The following is a 25,772-nucleotide window of genomic DNA, read 5'->3' on the forward strand; positions in this document are numbered from 1 at the left end:
GTGCAGTGGAAACTCACTGGAATCTAAGGAATAAGCAAGAATTTCTACTGACTCGACCATCCTGCAGCATCAAACGTCATGTACTTGGCTATTCGCTTCTGGCTATTCGCTCCTCTCTAGCTCCGTGTAGTCGCTGTGTTCAACAAGACGCGTAAGTCGTGCCAGCTCGCAAGAGAGTGTCCCCATGAAAGAAGCTGACACACAATCGCGAGGGGCCTCCGAAGAATGCCTCTTGCACCGCAGTAAAGCCCAGTGGGTTCGGCCACACCCCATTTGCGCACAGGAAAAACAGCGCAACTAAAAGCAGTGGAGATCAGAGACTCGTCACAAAACGCAGGAGCGCGAAAATCAAAAGCAAAACTTACACAGGAATGTGGAAGCGAGTCCGATGTTGAGCAGTAGGTGACCGAGCGTGTACGCCGTGAAGAAATCCAGCCGTCTCCACCGACGCAGAGAAATCCAAAACGAGCGTCGCCGCAGCACAGCCACAAGGCCGGACTTGCCATCACCACTCGCAGTGTCATCTTCATGCAGGATACTCTTCCTGGCAATCTGCACGGCGATCATTGTGGCCCACGCCGCGACGAAGAACGCGATCGTGAAGTTGATGTGTGCGTCGTGGTGCGTGCGCATGTCCATGACTGCCAGTCCGAACAGCGACACCGCAGCCGTCACCCCGGAAAGCAAACTCGCGTACCCCGCTGCCAAATGCTTGGAGGTCCTCCTCTCCTCGTAGTCATCACCTTCAACCTGCCTCCGCGGAGCCATTCGCAGACGCAGGTACCAGAAGAAGAGCACGACCGACGCGAAGATGAAGATGGCGGTGAGGCACATGCCCCCAGTGAAGGCGTAGCCCTCCGGCCGGAAGGTGGCGGCGTAAGAGAGCGTGGGAAAGTTTTCCGAGCAGCTAAAGTGCGTCGAGCAGGCCAGCAGCTCCGTGCCCACCATGGTGCAGATGCCCGTGAAGGGCACGAGCCACGCGATGTAGCCGAGGTTGTCGGTGCGCGCCATGTCCCCCAAAGTGTCCACCAGCGTCTTGGCAGTGGTAGTTCTTGATTGGTGGTAGTAGGCAACTTCAGCTGGACGTCCACTTTCTTGTTCGTCGGACGAATAGCGTCCTCCGATGTCGTCGTCCTCTTCGTAGTCGGAAGCGGATAAAGTCGATTCCGAGTCGGAAGAGCTGTCGAAGCCGTCCTCCTGGTCACTTGAGGACGCGTCGGAGGAGGAGATGGACCCTTCGGAGGACGCGTCGGAGGACGAGATGGACCCTTCGGAGGACGCGTCGGAGGACGAGATGGACCCTTCGGAATCAGAGTCTGAGTCGTTGGAGCTTGAGCTCACGGCGCCGTCGCTGTCGTCGTCGTCGTCCGAGGCCACGTACTTCCTTTGCCACGTCAGGTCGACGGGGGTACGGAGCTGCTCACTAGGGTTACGCTGCTCCAGCGGGATGGGTCGCACGGCGGCCATCGCTAGATGGTTACACTTTCTAGATGCGCGAACACGGCTAAATGCCAAGCTGTCGGTGCTCCATCCGGCAATACACGAGACTGCCGAGCATCAGCGACACCAGAAATAACCAGCACAGCGACAACAAGGGTGGGGAGCATACGCTGTGTGCTCGAGAAGGAAGGGGTTACAATCGCGTAACCCTACCGTACCCCCGTATACGTCGCGAAACGACGCGAAGGCCACTTCAACTTCGACCGACCTCGATGATCGTGCCCACGCGCTTCGGCCTCAAGTACGCGCCGATCCCGACGCTGGCGCTGGAGTACGAGGACGACCTCAATGGCGTCGTGGATGCAACGGGCGACAATTCCCCGTCCCTGTATGTGTATCGAGACGGCGACGGTGCTGCGCCCCCCGCGCCAGTCAGGAAGCTGCACGTCGTGGAGCTGCCGATGCTCACGCACACGTCGGAGACGCAGCAGATCACGCGCCAATTGCAGCAGGACAACGGCCGCTTCTTGGCGCCGGACGTCGTGAGCGAGACGCAGCTGAAGCGGCTGCTGGATCGGCTGGTGCAGAACCTGCCGGATCCAGCTCCGACCATTTCGGATCAAGTCCGAATACCGTTGGTGACGGCTACAACGAGAGAGAAGGAGAGCGAGCGGAGAGAGGACGCAGCGTCGGAGAGTGAGCTGGAGGAGAGCGTGATGGAGGAGTCCGTGATGGAGGACAGTGTGATGGAAAGCTCGGCGGCTGAAGCCTCGCGGTCGGACGAGCACGCAACGCCGGAACCGCGGGTGTTGTCGACGACGTTGGAGGTGAATTCGAACCGCGGCGCATTCGTATCAAGTCATGACGCTGGAAGTGATCGAGGAGGTGGCAGTGCGGGTGAGGAAGAAGAGGGAGCTCCTCCACCGATAGATAAGCCAGGTAGCCATGATGAAATGGAGGAATTGGACCATGAAAGTGACCATGAGGAGAAACCTGTCGGTGCAGCAACTTCAGAAGCTGAAAAGGAGGAACAGAGTGAAGGTGAAGCTGAGGAAGATGCGAAGAAGACCAAGGCGTTGAGAAGTGAGTCGGATGTGAGCGAGGAGGATGTTCAGTCCGAGGAGTTGGAATACTTTTCAGAGGATGGCAGTGACGAGGACTCTTTTTAATGCGCCTAATACTTACAGATACACTAACGTTAGTTTCGCACAAGGCTACGACGCTTCTCTCTGCAGCTGCTCGAATAGAGACTTAATCTGCCGCAGGTTTTCTTTCTTCGATTGCCGCTCGCGGTCGATCTGTACACACAAGTGAGGAAGTGTGAGCAGCAACCTGAAAACTACCGGCCAAGTTACTCCCATCGTACCTGTGCAAGCAGAATCCGCATATCCCGATCGTTTTGAGCGTTTTTGCGACGCTCTTGGTCCAGAGCCACCCGCAACTTCCCGTTATGTGCCGCTACGTTCTCCATCTCGATAGCTAACACCTCGTACTTGTGCATCATTTCACCGCGTTCAGTTTCCCACCCGTGGAGCTGGTGCTCGCGCTCCTCATCTGCTCCCGCACGAACACGCTCCACCTCTTCGCGCTGCTGTTCGAGGTGCTTTTGCATGCGCTTCTGGAACAGCGCGTCCTGGTTTTCGAGAACAGTTCTCATACGCTGCATTTCCTGATCAAGAAATTCCAACGCCGACACCTTCTGCTCTAGATCTGCACGAAGAGAGCTTAATTCCTTCTCCTTCTCGGGTGCATCCTTCTCCAACGCTGCAAGCTTGGTATTTAGTGCCTCTGCTTTAACTTCCTCTTCTGCTACCTTCTGAAGACTCTCATCCAACGCGGCTTCCAAGTCTTCAATTTGCGTCTGATACTCGTTCATTTCATCATTGAATTGTACTTCAACTTGCTGACGTTCGCTGGTTAGCTCCTGAATTTGGCGTAGCTGGTCCGCGAGCATGACATCCTTCACTTTTAGCGCTGCCCGTAAGTCGTCCTCGAGCTTCCTCCAGGTCTCGCGCTGCTCTTCAAGCAATTGCATTTCCTCCCGAAGCTTGTGGATTTCAAGATCCCTTCCGTCGAGCTCTGCATGCAACGAAGCTACTTGTGCACTCCTCATCTGCTCGTCTGCGAGTTTCTGCTCAAGCTCTTTGCGTTTTGCCCTCTCACCACGGATTTCAGCTTTAAACGCATCCGAACGCTTTGCATCTTCCACAAAAGTTTTGTTTGTCGTCTGCGAGAATTGCCCGAAGCTTGTCAACCTCTACCTTGGACGCAGCCTCGCGCTGGAGACTAACTTGATATGCTTCCCGGACCTTTTTGATATCCTTCAAACGTTCCTGATTCTTGCGCTGCAACAGCTGAAACTTCTGCACCGATTGCTGGTATTCCTTGCGAAACTCCATTTCCACCTGGATGATAGAAGCTTGAAGCTGTCTTTCATACAAATCTTGTTGCTGCTGCTGCAACTTGTCTTGGCGCTCAGTATCTTTCACGTGTTGCAGCCTCAACGTTTCGATCTCATCCTGCCGAGTGGACAAACTCTTTTTCAGTTGCTGAATTGCATCATCCTTCTCGATGCATTTGTTGTAGACGGTTTCAACGTTGATTTTCAGTTCGGCGACTTGCTTTTCTAGCTGCACAGCCCGCTTTTCAGCTTGTTCTGAGCGGTCTTTGTGGTACTTGGCTTCATCGGATAGTCGGGTGATGGTTGCTTCGTGAGTTTTGCGAGCGAGTTCAAGCTCGCCCGCCACCTCATCTGCCTTGCTCTCACTTCTCTCCAGTGCAATTGACTTCTGTTGCAGTAACTGTTCAGCCTCACGATGTTTCTGGGTGATTGCGGTGGTGTCTGCCTCCAGCAAAGCGATTCGATCCAGTAGATCCGCTTTTTCAGTGCTGAGTGTCGCCAATGCCTGTTGGTGTGATGCTTTTAAGTTAGCAAGCGTGGCATCCCACTCCCGCTGCTGGTCACTTTGGGACTGCTGGAAGGCGCTGGCGGATTCATCAGATGCAGCAGTCACAGCAGCTTGGTCCTTTTCTTTTTGCAGCAGGTGGTTCGACATTTCAAGCAGCGTTGCTTCAGCTTTGGTCGCTCGAATCTCAGCAGCATTCAGTTTATCCTGGAGATCGGCAATCTGCGACTTCATGAGTTGTTCCTTGGCGTGGAACTCGTTTTCCTTGGAAAGGAATGCCTTTTCCTTTTCAAGAAATTCAGTTTCTTTCTGCCCGATGGCAAACTCGCGTTTTAAGATATCCTTCTCCATATCCACGTCAGTGTTTGTGCCGCTATCCTTTACGACGAGTCGTTGCTGTGAGTGCTGGTTACCTTCGTCTGGACCTTCAGTAGTTAGCACAGGTGATTGGTTTCCAGTAGGAGAGTGCGTTGGCTGGGCCTTCTTCGGTTCGCTTTCAGCATACCTAGATCGATGGCCCATGGCCCCTTGATCATCAATATCGGTTTGAATTCTTGGAGGTCGATGGTGACGTTGATTGGTCGGATGTCGATCTGGCTGGCCTCCATCGCGTCCGTAATGTTCAGACGTGGCTTGAAGTTGCTTAATACTTTGGGGGCTCCTCCTAGAATGCTGTTCACTGCGCTTATTCTCGACAATTCGGCGCATAAGCGAGCGGTACTTCGGCATGTGAAGACTGCCCATCTCTTTCAAGAAGTCCACTTCTTCCTCGTCAAGCAGCTCCAGCTTCGGAAGCATCTAAGGTGCACCAAGAAGCAAGAGCCCATTAGATTCGATGCAACCAGCCATCTCTCGCGTCATGTATCACCTTGATAATGACGTGGTGGTAGTCGTCCAGATCGCAGATCGGGTTCGCTTGGTCGCCGTTAGCCGCTTGCAGTCGAATGTGCGACAGCCGCTGCCCAAAACCACACCCACCATGAGCCACACGGCATTAACTTCCTCCTCAAGCCCCATAAAGAACCAAGCAGATCACCTTGAAGCGTTGCAACGCGCCAAGGTCGTCGAACTCCGCGATCTCGTTGCCTCGGAGGTCCATGTACCGCAACTTGGGGAACTTGACCGGCCGCGTCAGGCCCTCCAGCCCTCTCAAGCTACAACCACCACGCCCAATCAACCATAAGCCCAACCTCCACCAACACCACAGCCATCCAGCCATATTCCCACCAATTGTGGGCCATGGACAGCTCCTCCAGCCGCGGCAGCTGCGGAAACCCGAGCGTCGACGAAATGCTGCAACAACAACAACAACAACAACAACAACAACGCTGTCACTCTCTGCACTAGAATAAAAAACAAGAACCTCAGCGTCCCCCACCTATTGGCCGACAGGTCCAGCACGCGGAGCTGCACCAGCGGCTGCAACGCGTGGAAGGCCACCTCCTCGATGTAATTGCTGGACAAGCAGAGCTCCACGAGGCTGCAGAGCCGCAAACCAGTCGTCAGTCCCCATTGTTTGAACCCAAATTGCACCAGTCCCCGTACCCCGCGAAGCTTTCGAGCCCGTCCATGCTCTGGATCGAGTTGCCGTGCAGATTCAGCTGCTCCACCAGCTCATCGCGCTCGTCGTCGGCGGCCTGGCAATGAATTGGGCCACTGTGAGCGATTGGGTCTGCAATAGACGGAGAAGCGGGACCCGCGCACCAGGTCGTCGATGAACTCCACGCCGGCGTTCACGTGGCTGGCCACCACAGGCCCCAGAGGCTCCGCGGGCGGCGCCGGTGGCGGAGCGGCCATGCTCATTGCGCGAAAAGGGCGCGCGGACTAAATTCAAATTTGATTGGACAAAATTTTGGAAAATACACTTCAACGTACTGCGGCGGATACGTTAGTTCCGTTTATTTGGTCTCGTCGAGCCGTGCTCGCTGGTGTTGCCTTGGTCCGAGAAGATCGCCTCGTCGTGATTATTTAGAGCTAGGAGACCCGAGGTTTCGAGCTGCAAGCAAGAATCTACATAAGAGTCTGCCATCATCTATTCACTCGTGAAGGTGGAGCCTGCTAGCTGTGCCGGCAAGGGCACTCGTTTCATGGTGCGTGTGGTCAAACTTCTCACGAATGTTGCTGGTGCCTACCCTTGGTGACTTTGCCGGTCAGTCAGGTGTTGCTTCCGAAGCTCGCGGTGTCGGCGCCAACCAAAGTTTGTGGGAGACGCTCCTCGAGACTGGTGGACAGCTCATCTGTTGGCATCGTCGCTGCAGGTACAGGGCCGACGTTCTTGGCCTGCTTGGGTTGTCGGCGCGAGTGACTCGTGAAGTCTTCTCCACCTCCGCGTCCCGCCAAGCCTGCCGTTCGGAGCGCCGCTGCCCAGGAGAGCCTTCCCCTCCCTTTCCAGCACCACTTGACTTGTTCAGAGCAGATTGTAGAGCGAAACAGAGTTAAACGGCCTCGAGGCAAGCAGGACGAAGTGAATGTCCCTCCATGGGTTAATCACTATGGATTAATGGCTGCCTTGGACTGCGATTCACTTTGCAGACACTGCAGTATGCCATCCAGGCTGGATTCGAGCCCCTACACACCAGTGACACCAACTTTTAATTAATGAGGGACTTGCCTTAAAATTCGCAATGAAAGATCGGAGTGCCTTGGCAAACAAGATACTGCTATAGGGACTGAGGACACATCCTTTTAACTCGGCACTACGCGCCCAAATCCTCTCCTACACTACATGTACTCAGTCAACAGCAAGTTTCTGTTGACGTCGTCGAAGTACTGGTGGTGCATCGGGTTGCGGGAGACACGGCCATGCTCCGTTCACAGAGAAACGCTGGGCATCGATGGACATCAGCGATCACCGCGATAGGCGAATCCAAATTGGACTGCTGGCAGCAATGCATTGCCGTCCTCGGGCCTTGGTCTTGACTCAACCGAGGCTCGCGCTTCAGAATTGAAGGTGGGTGGGTGCATGGATGCGTTTAACGGGATCCTCACAACGTTGAAGTTGGTCGCGTGACTTGGCCCCAGTATGGGCCCTGATTCCAGTGGCACCTCGCGTATTTCTGCATGGCCCCGCCGTGTGTGTGTCACACCAAAGGGGGATGAGGCCGCAATACAGCAAGCCAGCGAGTTTGGCAGGCAAACTGTTCGAACACTGGAGGCGAGAGCTATCTGAGGAGTGTACTTGCGTTCGCCCGCGCGACATCCTATTCGCTCACGCTCAGTCAAGGCAAAGGCTGGCTTTCGTGACGAAGAGCTTCATCACTTATGATGGTTGTCGGGTTCGTATCCATCTATTTTTAGCCCCCTCCGATTGGTCATAAATCGCTTCCGACGCGAAACGCTCGCACAAGAAACGCCGTGAGACCACCGACCAAACTTTTTGCGCTCAACACCACAATCCGCTGCCTCTCGTTTGCCTCTTGAAACCGTGTTCGCATCGGTCGTGGCTGGGCTGGTTGTCTCGCTAGCTGAGAGCAAGCCCGCCTCATTTGGAGCCGCAATTGCGTTGGATTTTCGGGCTGTGTCTCATCTCCCATTGGCCAAAATTTGTGCGGTACGCCGGGCTAGGGCTACCAGAAGCATTTGCACAACGGCTGCTGCAGCGTTATCCTTGGCCTGACAAGCTGCTGTCAACAATAGTTAGCTGTCCTTGCCAAGGCTGGCCAAGCTGGCGCTGCTGCAGCTGGGGCCAACACGCACATGTGTCTGCGCTCGTGCGTTCTTGTCGGGGCGGGGGGCACTTCGCTCGGGACAGCGAGCCTCGGATCAGAGTGGGACATCAGCTCCCACTCTCAGCAGAAAGTTCAACCGACTTTGCGGAGCTGCAAAGTCGCACGCGACATCTTGGCGTTTGTATGCCGAGAACCAGCTCGGCTTCTTCAACGCCAGCAGCTCAGCCCATTCAGCGTTTCGTCACGACCGTGCCACCTGGTCCAGTCCAGTGCGGCGCAGCCGTGCAGTGCCTCGCCCTGCTTCCTTCTGGGTCAAACATCGAAAGCCCCGCCCGCGAGCACACGACGCCGCCCTCTCTCTCTCTCTCCGAGCGTCGCAGTCGCCAATCGCACGCAGACGCCGCTCCTGAGAGCTAAGCTCCATCCACACCCTCACTCCACTTCTACCCACTAGCACCATGCGCCTCATCCGGGAAGCACGCCGCCTCGAGTGCGAGAACCAGCGCCGCGAGTCGCGCCGCTCGCACCTCAAGAAGTGGCTGGACCTCCACAGCCACAGCAGCAGCCTCGAGGACGACGACCAGTGCCCCGAGCAGCACAAGCAGCAGCAAGACCAGCATACCCTCAGCCACCTGCCCCTGCCCTTCGGCCGCCGCGCCTCCGTCTCGCCCCTCGCGCCCAGCCTCAAGAAGTCCCAGTCGCCGCTCGCCGTCAAGTGGAGCTCGTACATCGAGGCCATGGGCCTCAAGGACTCGTCAGCCAAGCAGCGCCGCGTGCGCTTCGTGGAGCACGAGGCCCAGGAGTTCGAGCGCCCCGCCTGCTCCGCAGAGGAGAAGCGCTGCTACCACTACTCGGCCGACGAGCTGGGCGAGATGGAGGCGCTGGCCAAGCAGCTCGTGCACCGCGAGTCGCGCTTCGCCGGCCAGCCGGAGGACACGATCCTGGAGCAGGGCTTCCTGAGCCTGCCCGTGAACGCGCCCTTCTTCCAGCAGCGCCGCTACTACTGCCTGCTGCGCGGCCACCGGCTGCAGATGTTCAGCTCGGCGGCGCACGCGGCGCGCAGCTCCGGGCTCAAGGCGCAGCTCACCGTGCTGCGCGTGCAGGACTGCCAGACGCTGTCCATGCACAAGAAGTTCGCGCTCTTCGGCGCGTCGCTGCTACACACATCGCGCTCATGTTCTACGTGATCAAGGCCAACGGCGAGCGCGTCATCCTGACCGCGGACTCCAAGAGCTCCAAGCGCAACTGGGTGCACTCGCTCACGCGCCTCACGTACGTGGGCGAGGGCGAGTGCTACACCAACACGCCGCCGCTGCGCACGCGCGCGTGCTCGGCCCCCACGCCTCCGACGTGCCTGCTGCCGCCCGTGCCCGAGGCGGAGCCCGAGGAGGAGATGCGCGACGACATCGTGCCGAGCTTGGGCTCGCTCGAGGCGGACAGGAGGAACAGCTGCACCGCCGTCTGCGGCTGAAGACCTGTGGCCACAGGTAGCAACTCATCACCACCACCATCATTATCCAAGTGCCGTCAAGCCCCCAGTTTTAGTATTAGCCGTCGGGGACGAGCGGAGCGAGCAACCAAGTAACTAAGCGAACAATGTATTAGCAGTGCGCAGCTGTAAACACCACCACCTACAACACCAAATAGATATGTAGCCGAGTCGAGTCGCTGGCAGCTCGACGTCGTTCCTGGTAAAATGGTCCATCATCCCGCCATCAGTTGGACCCTTTTAGCTGGCGCAGAAGAACGGCTGCGCGTGCGGCGGCGGTGCAGCGACCCATCGCCCTCCCGATCTCCCAGCCATGCACCGACGCCGCCGCAGCAGCAAGAACGCGCAGACCACACGCTTCAGCCTGCTGCTGCTCGAGGACGGCGAGCTCTTCCTCGATGTACGTGCGTCAGCATCTATTGCATCTCCTGTCACGCACTGACGGTATCCGTTTGACCCGTGCAGGACCACAGCGCCTGCCGGTTCCTGGAGCCGAATGCGCGGACGCACCGCAAGACGCCTGGAAGGATCAAAGTCTGCACGCGCGGACTGTTCTTCGTGCCCCAAGACCTGCAGCTCCCCATCCTGCGCTTCCCGTTCCGCTGCATGGCCGCTGAGCCCGTGGCCGAGTGCTTCGTGCCACCTCCAGACGCTGACGCTGCGGAGCTGGTGGTGACGTACATGACGTTCCAGACGAAGCAGGTGGTTGAGATGAGAGAACGAGGCATCGACCACCCGTACGTCTACAAGGACACCACGGACGGTGTGGAGGCTGGCAGCGCCACCGACAGTCGAAGCAGCAGCAGTAGCAGCTTTGGCGCGGAGATGCCGGCCAAGTTCATCTTCACGCTGCAGCACGTGACGCTCGAGGCGTTCCTGGCCAGCATCCACGTCATCTACGAGGTGGCCAATCTGCCGCGTCGGATGCTGGCCAAGGCAGAAGAAGAGAGCTTGCTGGCGCCTGTGCTGGCCCCGAGACTCACGGACAAGTTCGACCCGAGCTTGCTGATCGACTTCCGAGAGAGGCTGCTGCTCGACGCGGGCTGCGTGGCAGACCGGATCGAGCCGCTGCTGAAATTCCCAGAGCTGCCTCATGCTCACTACGCTCCGCCTGTACTTCCAGCCTGCACAGCTCAACAACGTGTTCGAACCTGTGCTCAACTGGGAGTACACGAACGTGGAGCAAGTATACAAGCGGCGATACTTGCTGCAACAAACGGGGCTGGAGGTGTACTTGAGGAATGGAGAGAGCTTCTTCTTCTCGTTCCAATCTAGCAAAGAGCGCGACGCCTTTTATGCGTTGATGGTGGGCCAGCCGGAGCTTCAACGCTGTCGACGAAAGGATTTACAGTTCATGATGCGCAAGTGGCAGCGTCGTGAGCTGTCCAATTTCGACTTATTTGCTGTTCCTGAACAACGCCTCGGGCCGAACGCGCAACGACCTGACGCAATACCCTGTTTTCCCGTGGGTTTTACGTGACTACACGAGCTCGGAGCTCAACTTGAGAGATCCGAAAGTGTACAGAGATCTCTCCAAGCCCATCGGTGCGCTCAATGACGAGCGTTTAGAGTATTTCAAGGCAAGATATGAAGTGATGCCTCGTGGCGACGAAGCGGAGGGAATGCCGCCTCCATTCCTGTATGGCACGCATTATTCAACTCCGGGCTACGTGCTGTATTTCCTTGTACGCATGGTTCCCGAGTACATGTTGTGCTTGCAGAGTGGGAAGTTTGACGCGCCAGACCGCTTGTTTCGTAGCATCAAAGTTACCTGGGACGGCTGTGTGACGAACCATACCGATGTGAAGGAACTCATTCCCGAGTTCTATGACTTCGCATTGCCAGCGGATGAATGGCTGCAAAACACTAAACACCTCGACTTGGGAACTACACAGAAATTTGACCGAGTTGACGATGTGGAGCTTCCGCCGTGGACGCATGGTGACGCAGCTGAGTTCGTTCGAAAGAACCGTGCTGCACTTGAGAGCGACTACGTATCAGATCATTTACACCATTGGATTGACTTAATTTTCGGCTACAAGCAGCAAGGCGAGGAAGCTGTCAAAGCAAATAACTGTAAGTACCTGTTTTGATCTTTCTGGTGGTGTCCAGCGTACTAACCGTTGCCGCGTTTTCTGTATGCTTCGCAGTATTTTATTATTTATCGTATGAGGGATCGGTGGATCTAGAGACTATCGACGATCCCGTCCAGAAATGCTCCTTAGAATCGCAAATCCAGGAATTCGGGCAGACACCGAAGTTGCTGTTCTCGACGCCTCACCCGTCTAGAAATGAAGGCGAGGGGCAAATCGAAGTGGCTACCCCAGACTTGTTACTGTCGCCGCGGGCCATCGTTCCTCGCGTCCGCCGAGTCTCGTATCCTCTTGCTAGTGTATCCGATCCCGGTCTTCAACAGCGGAGAGAAGTCACACTGAGCGCATTCGAAGACTACGACGACTCTGACGATGAAGCGGAGGGTGATGACATGATGAGTCGTCATCGAAGAAGTCGCCACCGGTATAGTCTGGTGTGCTTCCAGACCCCCTGGGAGCGCCTACCAACTGCTATTGAAGGCCTCTCCTCGCAGTTGTGGGGTAGCATAAGCTCAGGCAAACCGCCCAAGAATTGGAGGTGGAGGTCACGGTTGAGGACCAAGTACAGCTTATCGACTTCGTGGGGTTGGAAGCAGATTTCGTCGTCCCAGCTGCATAAAGGAGAAGTCACCAGCACGATCCTCTCCAAGGACGACGGCATTTTGTTCACGACCAGCAAGGACAGCTCTCTGAAGTTGTCATCGACCCGGGATGTGGGTGAATTTCGTACAGTTTCGAGCGAGTCTGCACTCTCTTGCTGCGATGTCTCGCCCGACGAAAGCGTCGTGTTCGTTGGGTCATGGGACAACAGCGTGTATATGCACTCGCCGACTACAGGGCTGGTACTGGACAAAGTGTTTGCTCACTCTGACGGGATATCGGCCATCCGTGTGCTGCAAGACCGTTTTCTCACAAGTTCGTGGGATTCTACCATCAAGTTGTGGCGCTACACGTCCAGGTACATTGTCGCTACCCCCATCCGGACCTTCGTAGACTGCGAAGAGTCCGTGTTGTGTCTAGACGTCAGCCGCGATGGTCGATTCGGTGCTGCGGGGACTCGGACTGGGTCAGTGTACCTCTTCGACCTGAGCGCCGCCGTGCTGCGCAACCAAGTTGACGCGAGCTCTTTGCACGGAGGCGGCATCGCGTCCATATCGTTCGCCGCCGACAACAAGTCGTACGTCTGCGTGACGGTGCAGAGCGAACTAGTACAGTTCAATCTGCGCGGCGAGAAGCTCTGGAGCATGGAGATCCGCACGGCCGGCCAAGTGCGGAGCTTCGACAGCGACGGCAAGTACGCGGTGGGTGGCACCACCGCCGGCAAGCTGCTCTTCTGGAAGCTGCACGAGCCCGCGGGCACCGAGCTGGTCTTCGAGATCCCGCAAGCTCACGACGCGGGCATCAGCGCGCTGTCCGTCAGCAGCTCGGGCTCCACGATCGTCTCGGGCGCGGTGGACGGCAGCGTCCACGTCTGGAGGCTTCAGAAGAGGACACCTCTGTCCCACAACCAAGTGTCCACAACTCGAGCAAGACAGACACTCTCACTGCATTACGGCTCCATCCAGACACCAGCCCCTCCCAGTCCAGCAGCAGCATCAACAGCGCCCAAGAAATCGTCCACCTCGTGTCGCCGCGCCAACGTGTACGTCCCCAACCCAACCGCTCAAGTCGCCGAGGCCGAGTGCTGTCTCGAGTTCTAAAAGCACATTGTCCTCCAATGTCCGCCAACTGTCCACCTAATATCCTCCAATCACATCTTTCCATGCCAAATCTCCCACCCAATCACACGTCACATATCCACTGGCCCCCTACTGATCCACCGCCGCGTGACCATGGAGGAGTCTCTCTACGACGAGTTCGGCAACTACATCGGCCCGGAGCTGCGCAGCAGCGACGACGAGTCCGCGTCCGACTCGGAGAGCGAGGCGTCCGACCGCGGCAACGGCAACCACAACGACAACGACAGCGATGCGGAGGTGGACGACGCCGGACGGCACGTGGACACCTTGGCGCTGCACGAGTCCCGAATGGACACGGATGAGTCCGCCATCGTCCTCCACGAGGACAAGCAGTACTACCCGGAGGCCGCCGAGGTCTACGGGGACGCCGAGACGCTCGTGATGGAGGAGGACGCCCAGTCCATCGAGACGCCCATCATCGAGCCCGTGAGGACGAAATCCTTTTCGGTGCTGGAGCAAAAAAGTGTCCACAACGACCTACTCGACCCAGTTCCTCGCGAGCCTCATGGACCACCCGCAGCTCGTGCGCCACGTGGCGGTCGTCGGGGACCTGCACCACGGCAAGACGCTGTTCACGGACCTGCTGGTCCAGCAGACGCACGTGGACAAGTGGGACCCCGCGCAGGAGAAGCGCTTCACGGACTCGCGCAAGGACGAGCAGGAGCGCGGGCTCAGCATCAAGAGCGCGCCCGTGTCGCTGGTGCTGCCCACGGCCAGGGGCAAGCACTACCTGCTCAACGTGCTGGACTGCCCCGGCCACGTGAACTTTTCGGACGAGACCACGGCGGCCCTGCAGGTCGCGGACGGAGCGGTGCTCGTTGTGGACGCTATTGAAGGCGTCATGATGAACGTGCGGAGCTGCTGCTGGCTGGAGTTTTTTGTATTGGGAGATCTAACTTCTTTTTTTTTGTAGACGGAGAGGCTGGTGAAGGCGGCGTTGAGAGCGAATGTGGCGATCGTGCTGGTGGTGAACAAGGTGGACCGCCTGATTATCGAGCTCAAGCTGCCGCCGGCGGACGCGTACTTCAAGCTGCTGCACACGATCGAGGAGATCAACGCCATTATTGATGCCAACACACCGGCTAATCAGGAGAAGCAGCGGCTGTCCCCGGAGCTGGGCAACGTGTGCTTTGCGTCCGGCCAACACGGCTGGAGCTTCACGCTGGAGTCATTCGCGCAGATTTACGCGGAGACGTACCCCGGGGTGCCGCCCTCGGCGTTGGCTGCGCGGTTCTGGGGAGACAAGTACTTTAACCCGCAGACGCGCACGTTTACCAAGAAATCGGTAAGTTGTGGGGAATTAGTGGAGTGGGTAGTACGTTATGACTGACGGTTGGGTTTTGGTCTTTTGTGTTGAGCAGCCGTACCCGGGCGCACTTCGGTCGTTCATCCAGTTTGTGCTGGAGCCGCTCTACAAAATGTACTCGAAGGTGCTGAACGGTGATCCGAAGGAGCTGTCGGCGTCGCTGCGTGCCATGGGTCTGCGGTTGAGGAAGGAGGAGTTGAACTTGAACCCGCGTCCGCTGCTGAAGCTTGTGCTGGGCAAATTCTTCGGCAACGTCACGACTGGGTTTATGGATATGGTGGTGAACCACGTTCCATCGCCCCTAGTGACGGCGAAGACCAAGCTGGAGAGCATTTACACAGGTAACCAGTCGCCGGAACTGAGTATTGTTCGCGGCATCCAGTCGTGCGACCCCAAGGCGCCGTTGATGGTCAACATTGTGAAATTGTACTCGTCACCTGACGGCACCACGTTCAGTGCGTTCGGCCGTGTGTACTCTGGCGAGGTCAGGGAGAATAAGGATGTGAAGGTCCTGGGAGAAGCCTACAGCGCTGAAGACGACGAGGACATGTGCACACGAAGCATTGAGAGCGTCTGCATTGCCCAAGGACGCTACAAAATCCAAGTTAACCGCATTCCGGCAGGTAACTGGGTGTTGCTCGAGGGCGTGGATGCTTCGATTACCAAGAGCGCTACGATCACAGATGCCGACGAGGACCTCCTGCAGGATGAGGAAGTCGGCATTTTCCGACCCATTCACATTGCCTTTGGCACTACTTCCGTGATGAAACTGGCTGTTGAACCATTGAATCCAGCGGAACTACCGAAGATGCTCGAAGGCCTGCGCAAAATCAGCAAGAGCTACCCGCTAGTTCGGACCAAGGTGGAGGAAAGTGGCGAGCATGTGATCCTCTGCACGGGCGAGCTGGCTGCTGACTGCATCCTGCACGACCTGCGGAGAATGTATTCGGAGATCGAAATCAAGGTGGCAGACCCTGTCGTCGCTTTCTCTGAGACTGTCGCAGAAACGTCCTCTGTGCAGTACGTTCTCCGTGTGATCGATCAAATGTTGCTCTGATACTTGTACGAATCACTGACCCGATCAATGTTTCTTCTGTATTCCACCAGGTGCTTTGCGGAGACGCCCAACCAGAAGAACAAAGTCACCATGATCTCTGAGCCGTTGGACGTCGGTCTAGCGCAAGATATTGAAGCGGGAGCTATCAAGCTGGACGTGAGTATAGTCATTGCACTACTTCGATTGCTATATCTGTGTATCTAACGCATGCGTACGTGGATGAACAGATGAGTAAGAAGGACGTGGCCAGCTTCTTCCAGACTAACTACAAGTGGGATGCCCTTGCAGCTCGCTCCGTATGGGCGTTCGGGCCGGAAAGCAACGGGCCCAACGTGCTGCTCGATGATACTCTCGCCACCGAAGTGAACAAGTCATCGCTGAACATGATCAAGGACAGCATCGTGCAGGGTTTCCAGTGGAGCTGCCGCGAAGGACCTCTTTGCGACGAGCCGATTCGCAACACCAAGTTCAAGATCCTTGACGCTACGATCGCATCGGAGCCGATCCACCGCGGCGGTGGCCAGGTGATCCCGACGTCTCGTCGTGTGGCTTACTCGGCGTTCCTGACTGCCACCCCACGGATGCTCGAGCCGATGTACGCGCTCGAGATCCAGTGCCCGGCCGACACGGTGTCCTCGCTGTACCAGGTGCTGAGCCGTCGGCGTGGTCACATCACACACGACGCTCCTAAGGCTGGTTCGCCGCTGTACACGGTGCGCGGCTTCGTGCCGGTGATCGAGTCGTTCGGACTGGAGACGGACCTGCGCGTGTTCACACAGGGCCAAGCCTTCATCACACAGGTGTTTGACCACTGGGCGGTGGTGCCGGGCGACCCGCTGGACACGAACGTCGTGCTTCGTCCTCTGGAGCCCGCGCCGGTGAACGACCTGGCGCGCGAGTTCATGGTGAAGACTCGGCGTCGCAAGGGCCTGAGCGAGGACGTGAACGTCAGCAAGTACTTCGACGAGCCCATGCTGCGCGAGCTGGCGCGGCACGAGATCGAGCTGCAGAACCTCATCTAGACGAGAGATCCCAAGAGCATCTAAAACACGAGAGTACATGTGCGAACAGTTGATATCCCAAAAGTGTCCACGAACGTCCACCGCTGGAGATGCGTCATTCTTCCGAATCAATGACATATTTTTCGCGAAAAAACAAACAAGATGAAAGGCGATGGAGTGCGTACAGTTGGGTCACCTATACCATTATTGTATTGACAACTTACACAACACACAACAATGTCAGGCTCAATGATTCTGCTCGGGAGGCTTTCGTTCTGTCTTCGGCAGCGAAGGCGCGATCGCCGTCGCTTCTGAACCTCTTGGCGCCATCCTGCAGCACCAAACGAGGTCGACAACGCCTAAAACAGGTAAAAAAAAAAAATCGTGACAAACAAATACTTCCGAGCTTGTTTTTCGCTTTCAAAATAAATTAAGCAATACTTTGTGCTTCGAGTGCAGTGGTTGGAGCGTCCTTGTATTGACCTGGACGTTCTCAAGGAGCGACACGACACGGTGGATGCAGTTATAGCGGCCGTGTCAGAAAACAGTCCAGTGCTCTGGAAGCTCTCGAGCCTATTCCAGCACGCCCAGGCTTACGAGCGAGACTTGCAGCTATTCACTTCGTTGACGCCGGACGCAGTGACCATCTCTGCTGATGCTAAGCTGTCCTTGTCGGTAGGTCCTGTCAGTTTAGGGCAGATGAATGTGTTCTGTCTCATTACAAACGTTGTGCTTTGTGTAGGATTTTTCTGGTCTCAAGTCGTGGCTCGGTGAACTTCAAGTTCTAGCTGAGAGTTGCTTGGGAGACGAGGAATGTGCGGGCGAAGTTGATGCGTTGTACTCTACGTGTCTGCGTCCAATCCATGAGCTGTGTTCCAGACAACTCCAGCCGTTTTGTACTCTGGTCCAGGAAAAGCTTGCCAATATGGAAAGCAGCGACAGTCTTGGTCAAGGCTCAGTGAAAATGAGCGGGGCAAGCGAACTAACGTCCTCAACTTCACCATTGCTGGAGTTGCGCACTCAAATCCGCCAATGCGAGTTGCAAGTTGCGGCAGCTGTCAAACAGGTGCGTGCTTCACATGACTCGCTGTTGGTTATCTTGTATTGATTCTGATGTATTTCGCTATAGGCAGCAGCTTTGCTCTCAATCGCCGAGGACCGGATCAAGGTTATATATGCCGACGAAGAACAGAGTAATGTTACGAGAATGGGGATCGTTCTGCGCGTCTCTCGCCAAGATAGCCACCGGATTCAGCAACAAAGCGGGAAACTGGTAAGCGTGATTCGGGCATCCAGAGCATCAGGCGTTTGGTTCTCCACCTCAGCAATTGATGCATTGGGAGCCAAGTGGAAATCTCTGAAGCGAAGTTACGAAGAGGCTGCGGCAGGTTTGGTTGACTCCCTGGTTGCAGAATTCCAAACGAACTTTCAAAGCCATTTGTACGAGCTAGCGGTTCGTATTGCTGAGCTGGATGTCTTAGTCAGCTTTGCGTTGGTGTCACACAAACGCAAATTTGTACGAGCGTCCACGCCAGGCCTGCGCCCTGGCCTTGATCACTGCTCTACACTTCGACTGCAAGGCATTTTTGACCCATTTGAGCAAGACACAAGGGATACCAGTGCTACGACTAAGCCAGGCAGCAACGATGTGACTCTTGAGCTTTCCGTACCTGGTGGGAAGACATTTCTGCTGCTTGATGGCGGCCAGAAGTCCGGGCAAGCCAGCCTTTTACAACTATTGGGGATCGTAGTCATCCTGAACCAAATTGGATGCTTCGTGCCTTGCCAAGATGCCGTTTTGCCCGTGTTTGATGCGATTTACTTGCGGACCGGCGCGTATGACCAACAATTGTACGGATACTCGACGTTCATGACTGAAATGCGCGAGATGAGTCACATTTTTTCGACGATGACTCCGACTTCGCTGGTATTGATCGAGGATTTGTGCCGAGGCACCTCGACGTGTAAGTCTTGGAAAAATTTCTACCCCATCCGTGCTCTCTGACCTCTCTGTTGTTCTGTTTGGTGTATTTTATTCAGCTGAAGGGCTCGCGCTTGCTCTATCGATGTGTCTCCATCTCATGGAGTCCAAGACGCTAACCTGTTTCTCATCGCAATGGCGGGAGCTAACGGACCATTTGGCAGATCAGCCACTCACAGCTACTCCGATGTTGTCCGAGTCAAGCTGCACGGATAATCCGACTTTCGATGGTGGCTTTCACATGTCGCCCCAAGGTTTTATTGAAATCGAGCAACTGATGCGGAACTGTGACCTACCTGCGGACCTCATTGCTCGTATCGAGGAAGAATTGCGGCAACAGGGAACTTGATCGAAAAAGTATTCCAGTTGTACAACATCTTTCCTAGCGCTTCAACTCGATGCTGCTATCGCCATGATCAGAACTCCTCGTTTAAAGCGGAAGGTTGTGAACGAGGCAACCAGGACGCCACTGGGGGCGTGTCGTCGTGGTAACTTGTATCATCAGGGACAGCATTACCTGGGTCATCATGGCCACCATCCTTAGCTACCCCTTCCGCCCCAGATTCCGAGGGCATACTGCGACGTGTCCGAATTTGCCGTCTCAACCTCGCTGCCTGCCGTTCTTCATCGGTGTGCTTCAGTAGATCTCCGCTAGTATTGCTCCGTTTCCACAGCATGTCGGAGAGAGTTGGGTTGCGCGCTGCTTTGGATCGACCCGACAGGTTGGCAGGGTAGCGATCTGCTTGAGATCGAGGCGACAGCTCGTCCGGTCTTGGAGCCGCTGTAGCCTCCGTTGTAGGGGTCTGCGTCGGCCTGACGACTGCACTCTCGCGGCTCGGAATTGTTTGTTCAAGGCTATCGTCTTGCGGTTTGCTTCTCAATTTACGCAGGATTGCTCGGGGTGTTTTGCTGTCGCTACTCCGATGACTGAGTCTCTTGTTTAGCACTGCTGTCGACGCAACAATCGAAGGCTTTCGGGCAGTCTGGTCCTGGAATTCCTCCTTCCTCGTATCAACTGATAGCCCGGATGGATGAAGCAGCACTGTCGGAGAGGCGAGGCGTTGACTGTTGCTGCTGTTGTGTCGGGACCCACCGCACCTGCATCTGGAGCAGGGGGTGATATCTCGATTTTTGAGATCGCTCACATCTTGCTGCAGCCGCGCGATGTTGCCCGCCATACTCTCCACAAGCAGAAGCAGGTTCTTGAGCGTTTTATCCGACTGCATTGCTCTCAAAGGCGTCGATGGTGAGGTTGAAGTCGATGAGGTTTCAAATTCTGCTCCTCCACTCGATCGACTTGTTTCCTCCGACAAATCGTTATCCGTGATGTCGGGCATGGCAGTGCGAGCTGATAGACTTTTCAACGAGCGAATGCTACTGCGGCGGCGTTGAAGCGTGTCGCTGATCTTCACGTCGGCCGCGTTTGCCTGACGCAACGACGAATCCTCGATGAAGCCTTCGTCGAAGCTCTGGAAGCCATACTTGATGGTCTCGTCCGGCGCGTTGATATCGATGGCCTCAACTAAAATTCGTGCCGCCTCTTTCGCCGTCATGGTGGCGATCACGTTTGCGCGCGAGATGTCTTTCTTGCCGCTGCTGCGCCGTTTGGCCGACACGGCCTCGATGATGTTCTCCCATGGAAACGGGATCACCTTTTTCTCGATGCAGCTCTCCAACATCGCAGTGAGCACTCGTCGCCGGTCTTCCGGGTATCGCGAGATGATCTGCTGGAACTGTTTGCGACCCAGGACGCACATTTCAACAAAAGTGATGGCTCGGATGTTGGCCGTTCGCTTATAGTTCATGAGCAGACTCATCTCGCCGAACGCTTGACCAGGATGCAGATACTCTCGGTATTTCTTGGACTTCTTCGCTCCGGTGCCAGTCGGGTAGCTCGGACGTCTGGAGTGGGCGTTCTGAAAGCGACGCACGTCTGTGAAGTTGTTCATCTCGTCATCGGGCAGCCCGAACGCGTTTCCTGATAATCGTCGTGAGTCTGCGGAAGCACCGAACATGCCAGTACCGAAGAACCCCTGCTCTTCATCGTCTGAACTCTCGTCGTCACCGCTGTCGTCCTCGTCCTCGTCCTCGCTGAGTTGGTGATAGTCCATCTCGCTTGCGAGGTCGAGGTCATGCGTGGAAAACATGGTGTTGTGGATGCTGCTGAGCATGTTATCGCCTTCCTCCATTTGATTCTGTGGAGAGGGTTTGGACAACTTGCAGTATCCGCGATTGATCATCATCATCTCGTTGCCGATTTCGCGACGACGAACCACGTAGTCGTCGGGCATATACACGCGCACGTCCAGGTTCAGCACGATCTGCGTGAGGAAGTCGGGTGTGCAGTCTTTCCAGAAAGGCACCATCACTACGAGGTCCATGTGCTTGTAGAGCCCGACCTCGATGCCCAGAGTGTGCGTGAGCTCCTGCTGGAACTTGTTCACGTTGCCATCGAGAGCCTCGTACTCGAGCCACACGTGCTTGTAGTACTCGTTCACTCGCTCGCGCAGCCGCAGTGGCAAGTCCATCTTGGCCATGGTTTCGTAGACCGCCTCCATTTTACGGTGGTAGTTGGTCGTGTTGGCGTTGAAATCGGACACGAGCATGGCGACGTTGCCGAACACGATGGAGAGGATGACGGACCCAGCGATGATAGCCACGCTCGAGTACAGATTCTCGCTCCACGTGCCACCGAAGTTGCCTTGGCCCTGGATTAGACTCACAGCGTAGTAGTAGTCGGCGATGTATTTCTCGCCCACGGTTTGGGTCAACATATTTGTTGAGCTGCTTTCACAAGACACAACGTGCCAGAAGCATGCCATGTAGTGGGCGATGAGCAAGACGAGCCACATGAGCTGAGCGATACCAAGCAGGTGGGAGTAACGCGAGTAGCGAACCCACTCGGTGAAATGGTTGGCGGCTTTCAACACGCGAGCGAGCAGTACGTCCTGTTCGAGAAAAGCGATTCGTGCCAATCGTAGCGCCATGAGTGTGATCTGGACTGCTCGGACTGCGTCGCGTGTGGACTGAATGTACCCCGACATCATGCAATGAATGGCCTGAACTGGGATAGCTGACAACAGGTCGAAGGCGAACCATTTTCGGACGTAGTGGCGGGCAATTTTTCTTCGAGATGTGACGAGTACGCCCTGCTTGACGTACGCGGTGTTGAAATTGAGTAGCACGTTGAACAGGTAAAACGTTTCCAGCGAGATGGCGATTGCTGACGTCGTTTCCGAGCCGTCTGGGAAATAGCAGGCATAGACGGCAAATAAAATCCACTGGAGTGGTTGATCACAAGCATAATGATTCCGTGAACTGTAGATGCCCAGCTTTTCGGAGCAATGGGAGAAACCAGTGCTCGGAACAGGTGCTGACGTGCCTTGGCATTGGTGATGGATCGTATCGTGCGATGAAGCGAGAACCGTCGTTGCTGGCCTTGGGTCGTTTTGTCGATGACTGCCCGACCGAACGCTGTTGGGATGCCCAATCCACTGGACATCTTGCGCAGATTGAATCTCTTCATCATCCTGTGATGGTTCGCCGCTTTTTCCCCCAGCTTGTACAAATTTTTCGTCGAGCTCTGGCGTTTGAGAACTCCAACGGAGACGGTTCGTTTGGCGACTGGGGGTCTCTCGACAATTGCTGTTGCGTCTGCCATGGCCGAGCGAGGACGTCGAGAAATTTGAAGAATGGTGGGTAAGCGAGGCTCAGGCGTGGCGGGAAGGTCGAATGGGGTGACTGTTATCGCATGTGTTGTTACAGAGTGGTCTGCTAACTGTGCGTTGTACAAAATGTCGGGTTACTGGAACGACCGAATACTATGCAATAGACTGCGTGTTCCAACTTTAGAAACAAGCCCAAGCAAGCACATGCGCATTTCGTCTTGGGATAAGACGCCCGCTATCCGTAGCGTCGGTTCTGATGAGTCAACCTCGTTAGACCTATATCTTCAAATTTCTAGGCCGGAAAATGGGACGCGGTAACTTTAAAACCACTATGATGCTTACTACATGGACTGAATTATGTTGTGCTTAGAAGCTGTGCTACATTTCTACAGACACATTCTGGGTACGTTACTCGTCGAGAACAAAACCTGATCACTACCCGGCTCAAAGAAACCGCGTTTAAAAGTAGCATGCCACTAAGTTGCTCTGATAAGACTATGATACGGGTTGAAAATGTTAACGTGAAACTGCGCCTACGTGTAGTACTGTAGTGGACTCACACATGAACGTATTTTGGATAGTTCTGAGAGTCACTACGTTTTGCTTGACTTGTTTTATGTCTGGATGCTGGCCATTATCGCGATATTGCCTTAGAACCTGACACTGGATGCTCGCAATAGTGCCTTAGACACTGGTCACACGCGCTTGAATGAGTTGGCATTAAGAATGTTGAAAGCATCTCATCCCAACACAAAACCCGCCAAAAAGATGCCACCAAAGTCTAGCCATTCGTTCCCCAACCGATATCCTTGATTGGAGAAAATACATTCGAGGTTCCAGGTTAAAGTATCGAATTCGCTAGAATTTGGTGTATGCTGAGATTGGAGTATCAAACTTCGAACGCTTTCCACCGCCGTATTTAATGTTTTACGGTCACGGTCGGTCATACCACACGTCCTATGGTTGCTCATTTACGCACAGGGGCTCAAGCGAAAGAGAGTGTCGAGAGTTGAGGGCAACGTCACCCACCCGGCACGCTAAGTTGCAGCCCAAAGGGAACCTCAGTAAGGAACGAACTGTTCTATCGTAAGCTTGATAAGACTTCTCTACACCGCGAGTACGTAAGTCGATGGTCACAGAAGTAGTACCACAATTCATGTAGGTCACTCACAAAACAGCTTGCCATCATGTTCTGAAATGAAAAATAACACAACAGCACCTGGTCGACTGAAGCCGTCCTCGTCAATACGCGCCCACGGCTGGATAAGGGTTTGACCGTTCTCAGCAGACCTCGCTGGACTTTGAACTGGTGGCCTCAATCAAAATATACCGAAACCGAAAACCAGTCATCTATTTTTTCTGCTTGAACGATGCTGAACTGTTGACTCGGCAGTGCCGAGTCGGCACCACCGTTGATTGCTCGACGGGTACCAACATGAAAAGTGTATGCGTAAAATTCATAGACCAGGTCGTTGCCACTATCATAATTCAACAAGGTGGGATCAGTCTCACGTAGGTGTGTCTTATCTCGTATTGAGGGCGAGGAAGTGGGTGTCATGGTGGCTATTTGAGAACTGCAGTTACCGAAGCGAAGGAGAATTGATGGATGCTGGCTGGGGAAAGCGGTGGTGTGTAGCTGATTTTCATGCCGTAGAATTGACAAGATCGTCTTGACCTTGTTGAACGGACCTCGGAATGCATTCCTTGCACCGACTTTAGCATCACACGCGCGATGTCAAAACCAGCGAGTACGATGTGCTGAACTCTTTTACTATCCTCAAAAGCCTCCAGTAGCCGAACGATCCGTCTCCGTTGGAGTTCTCAAACGCCAGAGCTCGACGAGAAATTTGTACATGCTGGGGGGAAAAGCTGCAAACCATCACAGGATGATGGAGAGATTCAATCTGCGCAAGATGTCCAGTGGATTGGGCATCCCAACAGCGTTCGGTCAGGCAGTCATCGACAAAACGACCCAAGGCCAGCAACGACGGTTCTCGCTTCATCGCACGATACGATCCATCGCCAATGCCAAGGCACGTCAGCACCTGTTTCCGAGCACTGGTTTCTCCCATTGCCCCGAAAAGCTAGGCATCTACAGTTCACGGAATCATTATGCTTGTGTAAACCACTTCCTTGTCAGCTATCCCAATTCAGGTCATTCATTGTATGATGTCAGGGTCCATTCAGTCCACACGCTGACGCAATCCGAGCAGTCCAGATCACACTCATGGCGCTACGATAGGCACGAGTCGTTTTTCTCGAAAAGAACCTATTGCTCGCTCTCGAGGATGCAGTTGTCAGGCCGATGCAAACCTCTAGGACCGAGGCCAAAGCAGACGAGATGTCACCTCTACCTCTAGTACGCTACCCTGCCAACCTGTCGGGTCGACCCAAAGCAGCGCGCAACCCAACTCTGTCCAACATGTTGTGGAAACGGAATACTAGCGGAGACTAGCGGCGGCAAATTCCAACGTGGCGCAGTATGCCCTCGGAATATGCGGAGCTGGAACCGAGGGATGATGCCCATGACGCGGAGCCGAGAAATGCTGTCCCTAATGATACGAGTTGCTACGACGATACACCACACCTCATGTAGCATTAAGGCTTATGGTTACCTCGTTCACAACCTTTCGCTGTAAACGAGGAATTCTAATCGCTGATCGGTGCATATTTGACGGGTACATCGACTTCATTTCAAGACCTTAGAAGTCTACAATTACCACAACGAGTGCATGCGGGAAACACAAAGGCCTGAGTCCATTCCCATTTTCCAAAGTACACATGAGTGGCAACCGATTAAAACGGTGGCTGTGTTTTCATACATGGTTGTTAACGTCTAGGACCTGTTTGGGTCGGGATGATCGCCTGTGAGGTGGAAAGATATGTGGTGCGTTGGTCTCGTGCCTCGCGTGCTCTCTTCTGTTCCAACTGCTTGCGTCGATCCGATTCGTTGCCCGGGGCACTACTCTTCAAATAGTCCGGCAATCGACTGCCATAGTCGAGGGACGTCGGGGTGAACTTGACTTTCTGTTCGGCCGCGCTTGGAATATGCGGACGGCCGTGCTCAAAGATGAGGTCGTACGAGAGTCCTTGTCGGAGCATGTTTCGTTCCACCAGGTTTTCCGCCGGTGCATGCGCGCTCTTGTTGGGCATGGCACGAGGGTCGATGAAGCTCGCAGAGCATTCCGAATGCTTGTTGATCGGCTTGGACGAGCTGTTCCGGGCCAACTGTGCGCCGATGCGGTCCTCCACATAGTTGCCGATCTTCACTCCGGTCGAAAACGAGTTCTTGTGACCACAAATTCCATAGCCGACGTCCATCCTTCCTAACAATCTGTCTGCCGGAGAGCTGATTGAGTAGTGCACTGCATCAAGCAAGAGAAGAAAGCCATCCCCTCAAAATAGCGAGCCTACCCCACCACAT

At 55.2% G+C, this 25,772-nt stretch overlaps 10 protein-coding genes across 10 annotated transcripts; 6 read left to right on the top strand and 4 right to left on the bottom strand.

Moving 5' to 3' along the window:
* Positions 1–102: 102 nt before the first annotated feature.
* On the bottom strand, positions 103–1,467 carry IUM83_13413 (uncharacterized protein; the record flags this gene model as incomplete). Its single annotated transcript, XM_067938086.1, has 3 exons — positions 103–133; positions 204–297; positions 366–1,467. 3 exons carry the CDS (start codon positions 1,465–1,467, stop codon positions 103–105), a joined length of 1,227 nt encoding a protein of 408 aa, XP_067788388.1.
* A 245-nt stretch (positions 1,468–1,712) lies between these two features.
* Positions 1,713–2,609, top strand: IUM83_13414 (uncharacterized protein; the record flags this gene model as incomplete). Its single annotated transcript, XM_067938087.1, has 1 exon — positions 1,713–2,609. The coding sequence occupies one exon, from the start codon at positions 1,713–1,715 to the stop codon at positions 2,607–2,609; it is 897 nt and encodes a 298-aa protein (XP_067788391.1).
* Positions 2,610–2,654: 45 nt separating this feature from the next.
* Positions 2,655–6,149, bottom strand: IUM83_13415 (Protein phosphatase 1, regulatory subunit; the record flags this gene model as incomplete). Its single annotated transcript, XM_067938088.1, has 9 exons — positions 2,655–2,738; positions 2,807–3,667; positions 3,750–5,144; positions 5,215–5,304; positions 5,383–5,500; positions 5,574–5,639; positions 5,725–5,826; positions 5,892–5,983; positions 6,051–6,149. 9 exons carry the CDS (start codon positions 6,147–6,149, stop codon positions 2,655–2,657), a joined length of 2,907 nt encoding a protein of 968 aa, XP_067788390.1.
* A 2,323-nt stretch (positions 6,150–8,472) lies between these two features.
* On the top strand, positions 8,473–9,201 carry IUM83_13416 (Multiple inositol polyphosphate phosphatase 1; the record flags this gene model as incomplete). Its single annotated transcript, XM_067938089.1, has 1 exon — positions 8,473–9,201. One exon carries the CDS (start codon positions 8,473–8,475, stop codon positions 9,199–9,201), a length of 729 nt encoding a protein of 242 aa, XP_067788393.1.
* Positions 9,202–9,227: 26 nt separating this feature from the next.
* IUM83_13417 (uncharacterized protein) lies at positions 9,228–9,485 on the top strand (the record flags this gene model as incomplete). Its single annotated transcript, XM_067938090.1, has 1 exon — positions 9,228–9,485. One exon carries the CDS (start codon positions 9,228–9,230, stop codon positions 9,483–9,485), a length of 258 nt encoding a protein of 85 aa, XP_067788392.1.
* A 331-nt stretch (positions 9,486–9,816) lies between these two features.
* IUM83_13418 (Lysosomal trafficking regulator LYST) lies at positions 9,817–13,296 on the top strand (the record flags this gene model as incomplete). Its single annotated transcript, XM_067938091.1, has 4 exons — positions 9,817–9,903; positions 9,969–10,550; positions 10,627–10,809; positions 12,193–13,296. 4 exons carry the CDS (start codon positions 9,817–9,819, stop codon positions 13,294–13,296), a joined length of 1,956 nt encoding a protein of 651 aa, XP_067788343.1.
* A 132-nt stretch (positions 13,297–13,428) lies between these two features.
* On the top strand, positions 13,429–16,720 carry IUM83_13419 (U5 small nuclear ribonucleoprotein component; the record flags this gene model as incomplete). Its single annotated transcript, XM_067938092.1, has 6 exons — positions 13,429–13,761; positions 13,826–14,185; positions 14,249–14,620; positions 14,697–15,661; positions 15,749–15,854; positions 15,926–16,720. 6 exons carry the CDS (start codon positions 13,429–13,431, stop codon positions 16,718–16,720), a joined length of 2,931 nt encoding a protein of 976 aa, XP_067788342.1.
* A 462-nt stretch (positions 16,721–17,182) lies between these two features.
* Positions 17,183–19,029, top strand: IUM83_13420 (muts domain V-domain-containing protein; the record flags this gene model as incomplete). The annotated part of the gene is made up of 5 exons (XM_067938093.1): positions 17,183–17,374; positions 17,442–17,765; positions 17,829–17,972; positions 18,381–18,663; positions 18,740–19,029. 5 exons carry the CDS (start codon positions 17,183–17,185, stop codon positions 19,027–19,029), a joined length of 1,233 nt encoding a protein of 410 aa, XP_067788295.1.
* A 662-nt stretch (positions 19,030–19,691) lies between these two features.
* On the bottom strand, positions 19,692–20,869 carry IUM83_13421 (cAMP-dependent protein kinase catalytic subunit alpha; the record flags this gene model as incomplete). The annotated part of the gene is made up of 2 exons (XM_067938094.1): positions 19,692–19,695; positions 19,779–20,869. 2 exons carry the CDS (start codon positions 20,867–20,869, stop codon positions 19,692–19,694), a joined length of 1,095 nt encoding a protein of 364 aa, XP_067788296.1.
* Positions 20,870–25,177: 4,308 nt separating this feature from the next.
* IUM83_13422 (inactive purple acid phosphatase 9) lies at positions 25,178–25,669 on the bottom strand (the record flags this gene model as incomplete). Its single annotated transcript, XM_067938095.1, has 1 exon — positions 25,178–25,669. The coding sequence occupies one exon, from the start codon at positions 25,667–25,669 to the stop codon at positions 25,178–25,180; it is 492 nt and encodes a 163-aa protein (XP_067788297.1).
* Positions 25,670–25,772: the final 103 nt, after the last annotated feature.

This window comes from Phytophthora cinnamomi (assembly GCF_018691715.1).
Source record: "Phytophthora cinnamomi strain GKB4 chromosome Unknown Contig54, whole genome shotgun sequence".
Classification (NCBI taxonomy): domain Eukaryota; phylum Oomycota; class Peronosporomycetes; order Peronosporales; family Peronosporaceae; genus Phytophthora; species Phytophthora cinnamomi.